The sequence below is a fragment of the Sciurus carolinensis genome, chromosome 11 (genome assembly GCF_902686445.1).
Source record: "Sciurus carolinensis chromosome 11, mSciCar1.2, whole genome shotgun sequence".
In the NCBI taxonomy this organism is placed as follows: Eukaryota; Metazoa; Chordata; class Mammalia; order Rodentia; family Sciuridae; genus Sciurus; species Sciurus carolinensis.
In genome coordinates, this window is record NC_062223.1 from 34,210,258 (window position 1) to 34,222,686 (window position 12,429).

The 12,429-nt window shown below is 63.5% G+C and overlaps 2 protein-coding genes across 8 annotated transcripts in view; one reads left to right on the forward strand and one right to left on the reverse strand.

Moving 5' to 3' along the window:
• The window catches only part of Tp53i11 (tumor protein p53 inducible protein 11), a 15,636-nt gene extending 13,380 nt beyond the window's left edge, over positions 1 to 2,256 (forward strand). For all 7 annotated transcript variants that reach the window (XM_047516765.1, XM_047516766.1, XM_047516764.1 and 4 more), the window contains one exon: positions 75 to 2,256. In XM_047516765.1, the coding sequence (XP_047372721.1) occupies positions 75 to 208 (134 nt within the window). In that variant the 3' untranslated portion in view covers positions 209 to 2,256. The remainder of the gene's footprint in view (positions 1 to 74) is intronic.
• Positions 1,230 to 12,429, reverse strand: part of Tspan18 (tetraspanin 18) — a 146,636-nt gene continuing 135,436 nt past the window's right edge. Inside the window, exons 7-11 of the mRNA XM_047516770.1 lie at positions 11,183 to 11,257; positions 10,350 to 10,448; positions 9,741 to 9,923; positions 6,861 to 6,944; positions 1,230 to 5,000 (exon numbers count right to left, since the gene is read on the reverse strand). Coding sequence (XP_047372726.1) covers positions 4,953 to 5,000; positions 6,861 to 6,944; positions 9,741 to 9,923; positions 10,350 to 10,448; positions 11,183 to 11,257 — 489 coding nt within the window. The 3' untranslated portion in view covers positions 1,230 to 4,952. The remainder of the gene's footprint in view (positions 5,001 to 6,860; positions 6,945 to 9,740; positions 9,924 to 10,349; positions 10,449 to 11,182; positions 11,258 to 12,429) is intronic.

The following is a 12,429-nucleotide window of genomic DNA, read 5'->3' on the forward strand; positions in this document are numbered from 1 at the left end:
GGCATCCTGTGTGGGGGAGGGGAGGGCACAGCCTCTCCCTGACCTCTGTCCCCTGCCTGGCCTTTCTCCCACAGTGGTCACCGCCACGCTGGCTGAGACAGGGCTCATGTCCCTGGGGATCCTGCTGCTCCTGGCCAGCCGCCTGCTCTTTGTGGTCATCAGCATTTACTACTACTACCAAGTGGGCCGGAAACCCAAGAAAGTCTAGCCGGCCGGGGCCTGTGCGCCTGGGCTGGGGTGGCCGCGGGGCTGTTCCCCTTTGGTTCCCGGAAGGCAGGAGGGACCCCTGCTCTGGCCCGGCAGCCCCAGCAGGCAGGGGGCGCCTCCTCCCCTCCCGGGCGTCCCCAGATGCTGCGACCTGGCCTTTGGGTTTGACACACTGGTCGGGGAGAGGTGGGCCTGTGCCGGCCTCACCCCAGCAGCAGCACCTCCTCTCCTGGGTACTCTCGGCCTCCAGGCCCCCTGGGCAGGCAGCCCTGAGGCTCAGGGTCACAGCAGTGTGGGCTGAGTGGGCTCGTCCCCCGGAGTCCTTCTTCACGGAGAGGCGTGGGCTGTCCCGGCCACCCAGCTAGGGTCCCTCTCTATGCCCGGAAGACCCGAGGCCTGGACCTCGGGCCACTGTCCCTCACCTGGGCCCTCCCCACACGCGGGCCCTCTGCGCCCTGAGCACACACGCCCTCCACAGCCCAGCCGAGGGCCACAGCCAGGGACAGCTGTCTCCTTGGACTTCTCTGCAACCATGGGCCACCTGCAGCCAGAGGCTCTGTCCCCGTCCCCAGGCCTGGTCCACCCTGAGTCCTGGGGCCCTGCTCTAGGGCCCTGAGGCCCCGAGGCCCCTCCTCAACTGGCCTGGGCTCAGGGGTCGCCGGGGGCCACGCCCACACCCCTGCACACAGACGGCTCACCCATCGGGCTTAGCGAGCAGGAAGAGAAGCGCTTGGTATTTCCTTGACCCTTGGCACGTCCTCCAGGCCTGGTGTCCCTGCCCCAGCCCCTCGTCCACTCCACCCCTTCCCCAGGGTGCTGCTGGCCCTGGCTGTCCTGGCTGGGTGGGGCTTGGTACCTCAGACCTGCAGGGGCAGTAAGTAGAGGCTTTTCAGCCCCGTCCCCTCCCGTCCCCCCTGCTTTGCCCTGGACAGTGGCTCCTGAGCCCCAGGAAGGTGGCCCCCACAGGCCCACTGTTAGTCCTGGCTCCCGTGCGCTTCCTCCAGCACACAGGTGTGCCCTGGGAATGCAGCAGTGTCCTGGGGACAGGTGTGGGGGCCACTTGGCCTCCCTTCTGGGGACAGCAGGGTTGGCGGTAGGTGAGGCCGTCTGTGGGTGGTCAGCCTGGCTGCCCCTCTGCCTGGGGGCCTTCCCCTGCCCACCCTGTGCCTAGCTGTCCCTAGCTGTCCCCACAGCCACATGCCCAGTGGCCTGTGCCCAGCAGAGGGGGCTGCATGGTGGAGCTGAGCAGAGGGGCCTTGGGCGCCTGGGCTGTGCTGCTGGTCACCGTGGCCCAGTGGCGTGGGAGGGGCCTCTGAGGAGGGGCTCCTTTCCTGGTCAACTCCTGCCCTTGAAGCCGGACATCTCCCCAGAGCCCCACCTCCTGCCGCGAGCCTGGAGCCCCAGGCAGGTGGGGCCATGTCTCCTGCCACCTCCCCAGGAAGCTGCCCAGCTGCATCCGGAGCTCAGCCCTGTCTGTGGGCCTTTGGAGGCCCGGCTGGTCCTTAGTGGTGACCACTGGCCTGTCCTCCCCCTAGCTGCTGGACACAGGTCCAGTTCTTGAGGGGAGGTGGACGCACTCCCTGGGGTCAGGCTGTGGTGGCATCTGCGTGGCAGGGGCCCGTCCAGCACTGTGGGGTGCGGAGGGCGGCGGGGCTTCTCCCGGTGGTGGCGGGCACTGGGCGGGCGCGGGCGCGGAGCAGTGCTTCAGTCAAACTCCGCGGCCAGGTCTGGGGAGAGGCGCGGGCAGAGCGCACGTGAGGTCCTGTGGCTTGGGGACACGGGGGACGGCAAGACAGGGATGATCGGGGTTGGGAAGGAAGCAGTGACAGGGCAGAGGGACGCAGGGCCCCGGATCTAACGGGGAAAGCCAGGTGGGACCCTCCGCCTTGGAGCTGGGGCCCCGGCCGCCTCTGCCGGGGGAACCTGCCGCTCTGGCTCCGCCCCGCCCAGGCCCCTCCCGAGTCCGACCTCCATTCTTCACGGTCACTATTTATTCTTTGTTCCTTTTTCTTTTTGTAAGAAACAGTCACAAAAACCAGTGCAAACCCATCTGTGCGGGTGTCCTGTTTTCTATTACAAAAAGTCCTCGTGGTGTGTAATATAAAAGGGGCTCGTGAGAGAAACGGGATAAATCAGCCCTGCCGCCACTGCAGGGGACTTCGCGGGTCTCAGAACAGACTCAACATCCGGCCCACAGGGAAGGGCGGGGCTCCTGGGAGAGGGGCTGCCAGGACCTCGGCTGGTTCGTGCAATCGGGTCTGGGCCCCTTGGCTTGGGCAGCAGGGGGACAGGGAAGCCGAGGGGTCCCCATCAAGGCTGGGTACTAACGGGGCGTGGGAGGGCTGAGCCCCTCTCCAGGGTCACTGCGTCAGGGACAGTCTTGTGCCGGCTGTCCTGGAGGAGCCAGGCATCCTGCCCCGCGTGGTAGCTGGGCCACGCCTACAGGGCCCCTGGTGCCTTGCAGTGACCGCAGGTGGCCTTGTAGATTGCTACCAGCCTGGACAGGTGCCTCGGGGACAGAAGCCCTGTGTCCCTTTCAAGCTCAAGGTGCAGGTGGCAGGGAAGTCAGGTCGGGGCTGACAGGGCCCCTTGGCACTTTTACAGAAAGCCCTTGGGGGTGAGTCTCAGATCCACCCTGGGCCAGATGTCCCCCCAGGTCTGCCTTCATGCAGATCCTCACTCGCCCCAGAAGCCTGGATGCCCCTGGGCTGGAGCCCAAGGCTGTGCCCCTGGACTCGGTTCAGCCCTGCCGAGGCGTGGGACTTCTGGTCAACCCGGGCCAGCCATCTGCCTTTCCGGGAAGCTGGAGCTCAGGGCACAGGCGGGTCCGGAGCAGGCAGGCCCTGGCTTTTCTCAGGCTAGGCTGGGCTGGAGGCCAGCCACAAGGCCCCTAGGCCCAGGAACTCAGCCTCTGGGGAGCTTGTGGCAGCACGTGGACAGACTGTCACATGGACAGTTTGGGAAGATGAAGCTCAGAGACCTGGGAGGAAGGCCAGGATGGGTGGGGACAGCAGCAGGAGGAGGAGGGTCTGGCCCCGGGGAACAGCAGGCACAGAACTTCTGGTAGCTTCTCAGAAGGGGCAGGGGCAGGGCAGGGGAGCTCTGGGCTCTGGGCTGTGGCTCTGTCTCTCCCAGGAGGCTGGAAGTGGACACAGAGGCGAGTGGCTTGCAAGACAGAACTAGCTTTGCCCCAGGACTGAAGAGGGCGAGGGAGAGAAAAAGCAGGCAGCACCTGCCTTCCATCCCTGTGTCCTGACAGACATCACTAATCAAACCCAAGGTGTCTGGCAGGCATCACTAATCAGGATTCCATGGCACTGTCCCGCTGAGCCCAGACCAAACTACAGCCCCCCAGCACAGCCTCCAGCAGCCATTTCTGATTGCAAACCATTTGCCAATCTTGATCAGGAATGTGAGGCCTGTACAGTCGTGGGGTTGTGAATCTGTGTCTGTGGGGAAATCTCTGCCTCCACCTGGAGGGGACACAGAAGTGTCATGTGGACAGGAAACTGTTGCAGCAGAAATGGTTGAGATGCCCTGGGGCTCTTTAGCCTGCAGACAAGAAGGCTTCTGGGAGTCAGTGTGTGACCTTGACCCTCACGAAGGGCAAGGAGCAAGAGGGATGCACAGACAGAAGCACAGAAAAGTGGAAGCCAAGACAGCAGTCAGAGTGGACCAAAGGCAGAAGGCTGCCTGGGGAGGTAGTGAGCGCCCCGTCCCTGGAGGTATGCAAGAGGAGGGTGGGGAATTCTTGGCAGCGGTCTTACAGAACATCCAAGCCTCCATGCTGGGTGGGGACAGGGAGAAACAGATGATCTTGGGGGTTTCACCCTGGGGGCCAGGGAGTTAGAGAAGAACATGGAGGGGGAACCTGCGGGGAGAGGTGGGCTGTGTGCCCCATGGGAGGTGACACGTGTACATTGCAGGGGGCTTTGATAGAGAAGGGGACAGCACACAGACTTCTTAGCTGTAGGGCTGGGAGGGGCATTTCCTGGGCAGCTTGTCCATCTTTCCTGGAAAACCAGGATGTGCAGGCCAGAGGGTCTGTGAGCAGCAGATCCGATGGTGAACAGGATGGAGTGACAGCCTCTCAGGCGAGTCAGTTCTTGTTCAGAATCATCACACATGTGCTGTGTGACTGGGCAGCCCACTGACCCTCTCTGGGTCCTACAGGTGATTTGGTCCAACAGATGGGGAAAGGAGGGACTGGCAGCAGGGTCACTTCTACCAGAAGCCCACCCTTGGCCCCTGCTCAGCGTGGGGATGGCTCCATGCTCTGGCGGTCCAGGGACTGCGTCTAGGTTCTGAGCCCTCACGGACGTGGCCACTGAGTCTCCTCTGGCCTCTTGGGCTTTGGCAGTGTCTCTGAAATTCGCTTTTGCCTTCTTGTGGCCTAAATCCTCACTTTCTTGGCACTAGGTCCTGAGGCTGTGGGGAGAGAGGGCCCAGGCCCAGGGATGCCCGTGTCCGGAGAAGGCCTGGGCCTGGTGTTCCTGCATCCTGGTCAGGCGCGGGGGTCCCTGCAGGGAGCCTATGGCGCCCGCCCTGGAGTCCGGGCGAGGGCGCCTCAGTCCACGTTTCTGTCTTCATCTTGTTTTGTTAAAGAAAAATAGCTGTGCGCTTCTGGCCTTCTGACAGTCCAAGGTCCAGAGGGCCTCGTCTCCGCCACTGGGGCCAAGAGGGCAGAGGAGGGGCATCGGTGCTGGGCGTGGTGGTGGGCGGGACAAGTCCTCAGGCCACGCCCTCTACTGGATGCCCCGGAAGAGGCACATGGCGAAGATCATGACGAAAAGCTGCAAAGAAAGCCAGAGTTGATCGACGTGCCTGGCTCGGCCCAGAGCCCAGGGCGCTCAGCCCGTCCTGAGGGGCAGGGGCCGGCTGCCTCTGGGTGCTCTTCTGCAGGGATTCCCCACGTTCCCCTGGGGCAGTCACCTGGGGAGGGCGACTTTGGAAATCATGTCAAGGGTTCAAACCCAGGTCCCCCCTTATCAGTGGTGGCTTTGGGCAAAGTGCTTCCCTTCCCTGGGCCTGAATGTGACACAGCTTAGCCCGCAGGCACAGTTCTCCGTGCTTTCCCAGAAAGCACAGAGAGGTCGCACACCTGCCTAAGGCCTCACAGCACAAATGGGGGAGCCAGGGTTTGCTGCAGGCATGCCGGCCCAGAGGCCACGCATAACACTGATGTCTGCCTCTAGCTCCAAGAGGATAGAGAGACTGAAGTGGAAGGCAATCACTTAACCATGTCCCGAGGCCCGGCACCTAGCAGATGCTCAGTAAAAACTCCTCGGCGCTAAGATTAAGAGCAAGGCAGCTCTGGCCGCCCCCAGGGTCATGAGCACGGGGACGGGTAGAACCTCTGACTCAAGGACTCCGCTTAGATGGGAGCTGCTGCCGCCCTGGAGGTCACAGTTCTTCTTGCCAGCAGCACAAGGAACGGTCCCTAGACCACGTCTCATGGCCAGATTGCCAGGGTCATGGTAAAAGTCTGCTCCACATGGGGCTCAGGGCTGGGATTGGGGCTCTGGGCTGGATCCCAGTCCTGAGCCCCTGCAACACGCCAGACATGCTGTCCCTGTCGCCTGCAACCGTCACACAGCCCAGAGGAGCAGAGCAGTTAGCACCGTTTTGCAGATGAGGAAACGGCTCAGATGATCTGGTCTGAGAGAGCCGGGAGCTGGACTCGGAAGTTGCCCTCTGCCTGCACCGGACACCCTGAGCGCCCCGGCTCCTGGTGCGGAGTGGTCTGTTTCTCCGTCACCACTGCCGCTCATTTACCACACTCTGGCACCCGGCGAGCGAACGAAAGAATGGAAAACAGGCCCTTCTCCTTGCCTCCCCAACAGACTCTACAAAACTGCTCTCAGGGGAGCAGCTGGGCACAGTAAGAAACTGAGCAAGGTGGCGTTTATGGTGCCAGCTGCTCGGGGCGCCCCCGGAGGGGCCCTGCGAGGAGGCAGTGAAGTCGCAGATTGGGCTGCCTGCCTTCATTTCCCCGCAGGCCCTGCAGGCGGAGGCCCGGAGTGTCCCTTCCTGGAGATGGGCGGGGATACTGGTGAGCAACACAGTGGCCCCACCTCCGGGAGCCGCCCGTTTGAGACCCCTGGGAGCAAGGCGGGAACAGCTCCTCCTGTTGGCTGCAGCGCCACCTAGTGGTGACTGGAAGGTCTGCAGCGCTCCCCTTTTGAGAGGCTGGGGTTTGATCACTGTGAGGTTAACAAGGCCCAGAAGGCTCTGAACACCCCCCCCACACACACAGAGGAAGGGCCTGTCTGTAGTCACAGGCTGCAGCCCACCCTCCAGAGTGGCTAGCGGATTCCTTCCTTCGTACCCAGGGGAGACCCTGGGTTCAATCCCGGTGCCGCAAAACAACTAAAAACCAAACAAAACCACACACCCTGCACCTGGGAGCTGCAGGAGTCAGGTGACAGTGCCACCCATTCCCACTGCCCAGAAACTGGCTCCGAAGTGCCATCTCCCGAGCCCAGGCATAACCCTCGGCCTGGGCAGGGGCTGCCAGGCTAACTGCCCCGCAGGGCCCGCATTACAGATCCCCTGAGGAAACGGATGGGAGGGAGGCCCAGGGTGCGGGCGCGGGGTCTGCCCCAGCCCCTGGAGGCTTCCTGGGGGAGCAGCGAGGTGGGGCCTTCACTTACCTCGATGGCCAGCATCCCGATGGCCAGGGCCCCGGCCAGGTAGACGTAGGTTTCGAAGGTGTTGAGGATCACCGTGTAACAGCCCTGGGAGGGAAGGACCAGAGGTGGACCAATGCCAGGGGGACAGTCCAGGCCTCTCCCACCCTCCGCCCCACAATGGTGCTCCCCAGCCCCATGCCCCGTGAGCACCCTGAGGGATCACCCTCACAGGCTGTCCCCAGACGGGTCAGCGGGCCGCAGAGCTGTTGGCAGCGCCTCTCTTTCCTCTCTGCAGAGAGGGAACACCCCGCCCCCTGTTCCCTCCACAGTCACCCCTGCCAGTGTGACGCAGGGCAGCGAGGCCAGGGTAGCCACCCAGCGACCCCCCCACATTCCGTCTCCAGCATGTGCTCCCCTGAGCCCGGCTCCGTGTGCCCAGCCACCCACCAGGAACCTGCTTGGTGTCCCAAGGGCGCCCCCACTCCATACCCCAGGCCTGATGCGGGATCTCCCCCAACCAGGACAAGAGACGTCCTCCATCCCCCCCACACGGACCTGTCCCCAAGGCCGCTGGACCCACCTGCAGAACGTCCCCCAGAGCCCAACGCCTCAATCTCCGGCAGCGTCCCTGATCTAGCCTGCTGTCCCTTCTCCCTGAGACCAGTGTCCACCCAGGCTCACCCCCAACCCCAGCCCTGAGTGCCCACGTGGCACGTCACCTCCACCCCCACGTGGAACTGGGCCCTGCGGCACCTGGACCCGCAGCAGCCAGGGAGGCAGCCGGGCCTTCGAGGAGGAAGCTTTGGAGACAAGCCGGCTAGAAATGGCCCCACGGCGGGGACTCTAACAGGGAAGGAGGCCTCAGGGGATGCGCGTGTCAGAAGAGAAATCCCAGAGGCCACTCTGAGCTGAGCTCCCGAGGAGCAAAGCCACGGTGCGGAACTGAGGTGGCCGCAGAGGGACGGCTGCTGAGAGTGGCTTTGGAAGCCAGGCTGGGAGAAGGCAGGCGGCCCTCGGGGTGGCCCGGGGAGCGCCTGGGAGGCCTGGAGGAGGGGCGCGGAGGGCCCTCTGAAAGGAGCCAGTGCACTAGAAGGACGGGAGTCTGGCCATGAGCCACGCGCAGCCCAAGCTCCTCCGGAACTCAGAAACCCAGCTTTCTGGCACGTCGGCTCCTGAGCGGTGGCCTCGCTCCGTCTGTGACGCGCCAGTGGCCCAGCTCCTCCCGATGGTGCTCTACCTTCATGGGGCGGCCTGGCGCTTTCTAAGGACGTGACTCAGGTGGCCCACACCGCCTCTGCTCGCCTCCCTTTGGCTAGGACTTGGCTCCGCGGCCTAGCTGCAGGGGAAGCTGGGAGGCACGGCCTCTACCTGGAGGCCCTGGGGTGTGGCCACAGTGGAGTGGGAGGGACAGCAGGCAGTGTGCCACCGTGCGGGAGTCTGAGGCCTTCAGTGAAGGTGACAGAAGACCTGGCGAGAAGTCACAGTCCACACCTGCCTGGGGTGGAAGCAAGAGCCCTACATCCCGTGGCAGGTCCTCGGCAGGTCTGTGCAGACCTCAATCCCAGGGTGGCCGAGCTGCCCAGGCTCCCGGTGGCCCGGTCCCAGGTCCTCTTTCTTTCTCCATGTCTCTTTTCCTCACTGCAGGAAGGCAGGGCTGTGTGGGACAGAGGGAGCGGGGCCCTTGGAGCCTCCCAGGTCCTTCACACCCGGGCAGGTGCAGGGGACAGAGGTGCCCAGCTCCCGGGGCCACGCTGAGGCTGCAGGGGGCTGGTCAGCCTCTGGGGGCTGACCCCAGCTCCACAGTCTCCTCCTGGCCACTGCACAGAGCCCACCTGAGCCGCCACCCAGGCCTGCTCAGCCGCCGCCCGGCTCTAGCTTGTCATGGCGATCCTCACCATGTGACGCTGTCACTCTCTGTGGGTTTGACCTGGCTCCCTGTGCTTCCTGTCCCCTGGCCCTGCTGGCTCTGGGTCGTCTGGAACTCTCCCCCCGAGAGCCTTGGTGCGAAGAGGGGTCTGGGTGCACCCAGCTCCCCTCAGCCCCCCGCTGCCCAGCCCGATCTCACACACGCCGCACGAGGGCGGAGCAGAGGGTGTTTCACTCCCAGAGGGGAGAGACACCCCCAAAAGCTCGTCTGTTGGAGACGCCCATGCAGCCATGTTCCAAGGTGGGGTTTGGGGAAATGGTCGATCTCGAGGGCTCTGACCTCATGGGTGGATTAATCCACTTATGGATTCACAGCAGCCCGGGTTTGGGGGAGGGGGCTTTGTTATAACAGCAGCTCTCTTTCTTTGCTCCCCGGCTGCCATGACGTGGGCAGCTCTGCTCCCCAAAATGCCCCTGCTATGATGGGCTGCCTCACCATGGCAATGGAGCCAGCCGACTGTGAATGGAAACCTTTCTTCCTCAAGCTGATTTTTCTCAGGTATTTTGTTACGGCAACGGAAAGCTGACTCACATGGAAGGGCACGGGGCATTCTGTGTCTCATGGAAGGGGCAAAGCTGGGGCTCTGTTCCCATAGACTTGTGAGGAAAAGAAAGGGGTTTCAGTTTGCAAGAGAAGTCTAGAAGCTTCCCTGGCCTGGGACAGTCAGGCTGGGGAGAACGAGCTCCCTGGGAGCCATGGGGTGCTCCCATTTGGCAAACATGAGCTTCCTCGGGAGCAGTGTATGGCGAGGTGGGACTCCACTGGGAAATTCTGTTCTGTCCCTCTTCCCCCTGACCTGCATTCTCAGAAACGAGCTCAAGAACACTGGAAAATTCCTACTCACCCCTGAACCCCAACCCAAATGCCCACTCCAGCCTTGGACCAAGCTCATCGCCATCTTGATCTTTCTCCGCTTTCTTTGAATCTCGGGGTTTGGAAGACTCTCCAGCTCCCGCCAAGCCCAGGGCCCGTACCTGCGTGTGGATGAACAGGCTCCTCCCCAAGAGGCACTCCTCCCTGTTCAGCAGGACCCCGTCCCGCGTCTGGGGTTCCCTCCGGCAGCAGGCCTCTGGCACCTCCTGGCTGTCTTGGGTCAGCATTCGAAAAACTGAGGCGAACTTGAAGTCCTCAGGCCCGTTGACGCCACAGCACCCGAACTGCGGGAGCAGAGAGCAGGCGGAGTGGGTGGGTGGGGAGCAGCCCGGGGGCTCCCAGAGCAGGGCCCGAAGGCCGGGGTGCGCCTGGCTGCCTCCGTCCTGTGTGACTGTGGGGAAGCCACTCAGCTTCCCTGAGCCTTTGTGTCCTGTCTGCACAATGCAGGTGGCAGTGCCCACTCGTGCCTCCCGGGCACTTAGTAAGTGCTCAGTGCACAGCTGCTGTGATCACGGCTACGTCCCCGCCAACCCCGGCAAGCAGGACTGCGAGCGCGCTGAGCTGCCACCGCTGGTTCTGGGCCAGGTCTGGGCAGGGGGCGGGTGGGGTGCTGCGATCGAGGGGGATGTCTGGCCAGCGTGGTAACGGCAGGGCTCTGGAGGCAGCCCCTCCCCAGAGGGAATGTCCGCAGCCCCGGCCGGGGCACTCACCGTGACCATGACCGAGTTCCAGGTGGCGGAGAAGACGTCCGAGTCGTTGCTCCCCTGGTAGTGCTTGCTCAGCTCCTTGGTGAAGAACTCCCGGGTGAGCTGCGGGGAGAGGGCGCTGAGGGCGGTGCCCGCGCTCCCGCCTCTGGGCCGGGTGGGGGTGGCAGCCAGGGTTCTCCTGAGCGGCCAGCCTGGGCCAGCCCTCAGCCCTCCCGGGCCTGCCCCGCTGTCGTCACCAGCTCACTGGTGACAAGGACTCTGTGATGTCTCTGGCACACCCAGAGCTGGGTGCCCGCGACCCTCGCCCAGCCCCTGGCAGGCTCAAGGGTCCTCCGCGCTCGCGGCCGGGCTCCCCGCCCAGCTGCCCCTTGAAAGCGTGTCCAGGTCTCCGAATGCTCTCCGGAGGCGCCTGACCCCTCCTCCGCCACAGGGAGGGCTGCCAGCGGAGCGCCAGGCCCCACGACTGCACCCCCCCCCCCCGGGTCCCTCTGCCCAGGTGCCCAGAGACTCAGGGGAAGGAGTCGGTGCCCTGGCAGTTGGAGCCTCTAGGGAAAAAAAAAAAAGGCCCCGGGGGGCACGGTGCCCAGAGAGGACCCAGCCAGGCCGGGCACGGCCTCTCCAGCCTCCAACCACCGCAGGCCGTCGCTGGGTGGGCTGCAGGGGAGGTTTCGGAGGCAGCCTGGGCTGGCACCAGGGGCTCTGGGAGTGGAGGACACTGACCCTGGGCTGCGGGTCCAGGTTGTGTTTGGGCTCTGTGAGGCCCTCTGGGGAGGAGGGCCGGGCGGCCCGAACGGCCCCCAGCCTCTGATGGGTGGCGGGGGAGGGTCTGCACCTACATTTTCCCTGAAGATGAAGGCCAGGACGGCTGCCGAGAGCTCCGCCAGGAAGATGACCAGGATGAAGAGGAAGAACTGCAAAGACAGGGGCCTGTGAGTCCTCAGCCTGGGCCGGAAGGCCACTCGGGTGGTGCCTGTCTGTCTGCTGCGGAATGGACGTAGTACGCTAACCATGTGAGACTCAGAGACCTCACTGCCATAAATTAGACAGTTGTCACAATAAAGATACCAATGACCCATCAACAGAGTTGTAATAAAAAAATGAAAAATAAATACTGCAAATGGAGTAGGAAGGCCGTGATTGCGCAGTGCACAAGCTGAACAACCAGACCAGGGAAGGAGGCTGTGGCTGAGGCTATTCGGGCTCTCTCCAGGTGCAGTGTCTGAGCTGTGGGAATAGACACTGGGGGATCCCTGACGGGTTTTCCCCAGCCGTCAGCCCCAGACCACTTCTCCCTGCCCCACTACCCCTGGTTCCCATGGGAAGTAAGGCAGTTCCATGGATTTTTTGGTGGGAATAAAAAGAGCAAGATGGGAGGCCAGGTATTGTGAATATCAAAATCTGAAAACCCGGGGCAGGGGTTGGATATGTATAACTGACAGAGGCTCCTCTGCTCCACTCGCCAAGTTTCTGTATGTTTCCCAGGTTAACCACGTTGACTCTGCTGTCAGGGCCCTGGAGGCGGGGCTGCCTCTGCTAGGAAGGCCCCTCCCTCCTTGCCTGCCACTCCAGCGTAAGCCCCGCCCTCCCCGGGAGAAGCCTTTTCCCGCTTCGCCGGCAGGGGGCGCTCTTCCTCTCCTGGGCTGCCCGGAGCCACAGCGCCCACAGGAGGCGTCACGGCCGGTTCCTGGCGGCCAGGGGAATGAGTGAGTCCACCAGTGAGCGACCCTCCGCGAGGACCTTGCCCCTTGATGCATCTCAGGTCCTGGTCCTGGTGGGGACCGTTTGGACTGAGGGCTGCTGGCAGAAGAAAGGGGTGGCTGTGCCTTCCTTCCTCAGCATGGCTGGTGCCCTGGCCCCACAGGAAGCCCCCCACCCCGCAGGACTTAGTCTCTGGTGTGCACAAGACTGGCTCCTGCACACTGTCAGACACCTCGGTGGCACCCCAAGCCCTCAGCATCGCCCGCACTGGACATGCCGGATGGACAGAGGCAAGGGGTGCTGGGCTCAGGGTCAGGCCACAGGGGCCGTCCCAGCCTGTGTGCCTGGGGACAGTCATTCAAACCTCAGAGTCTCAGTTTCCTCA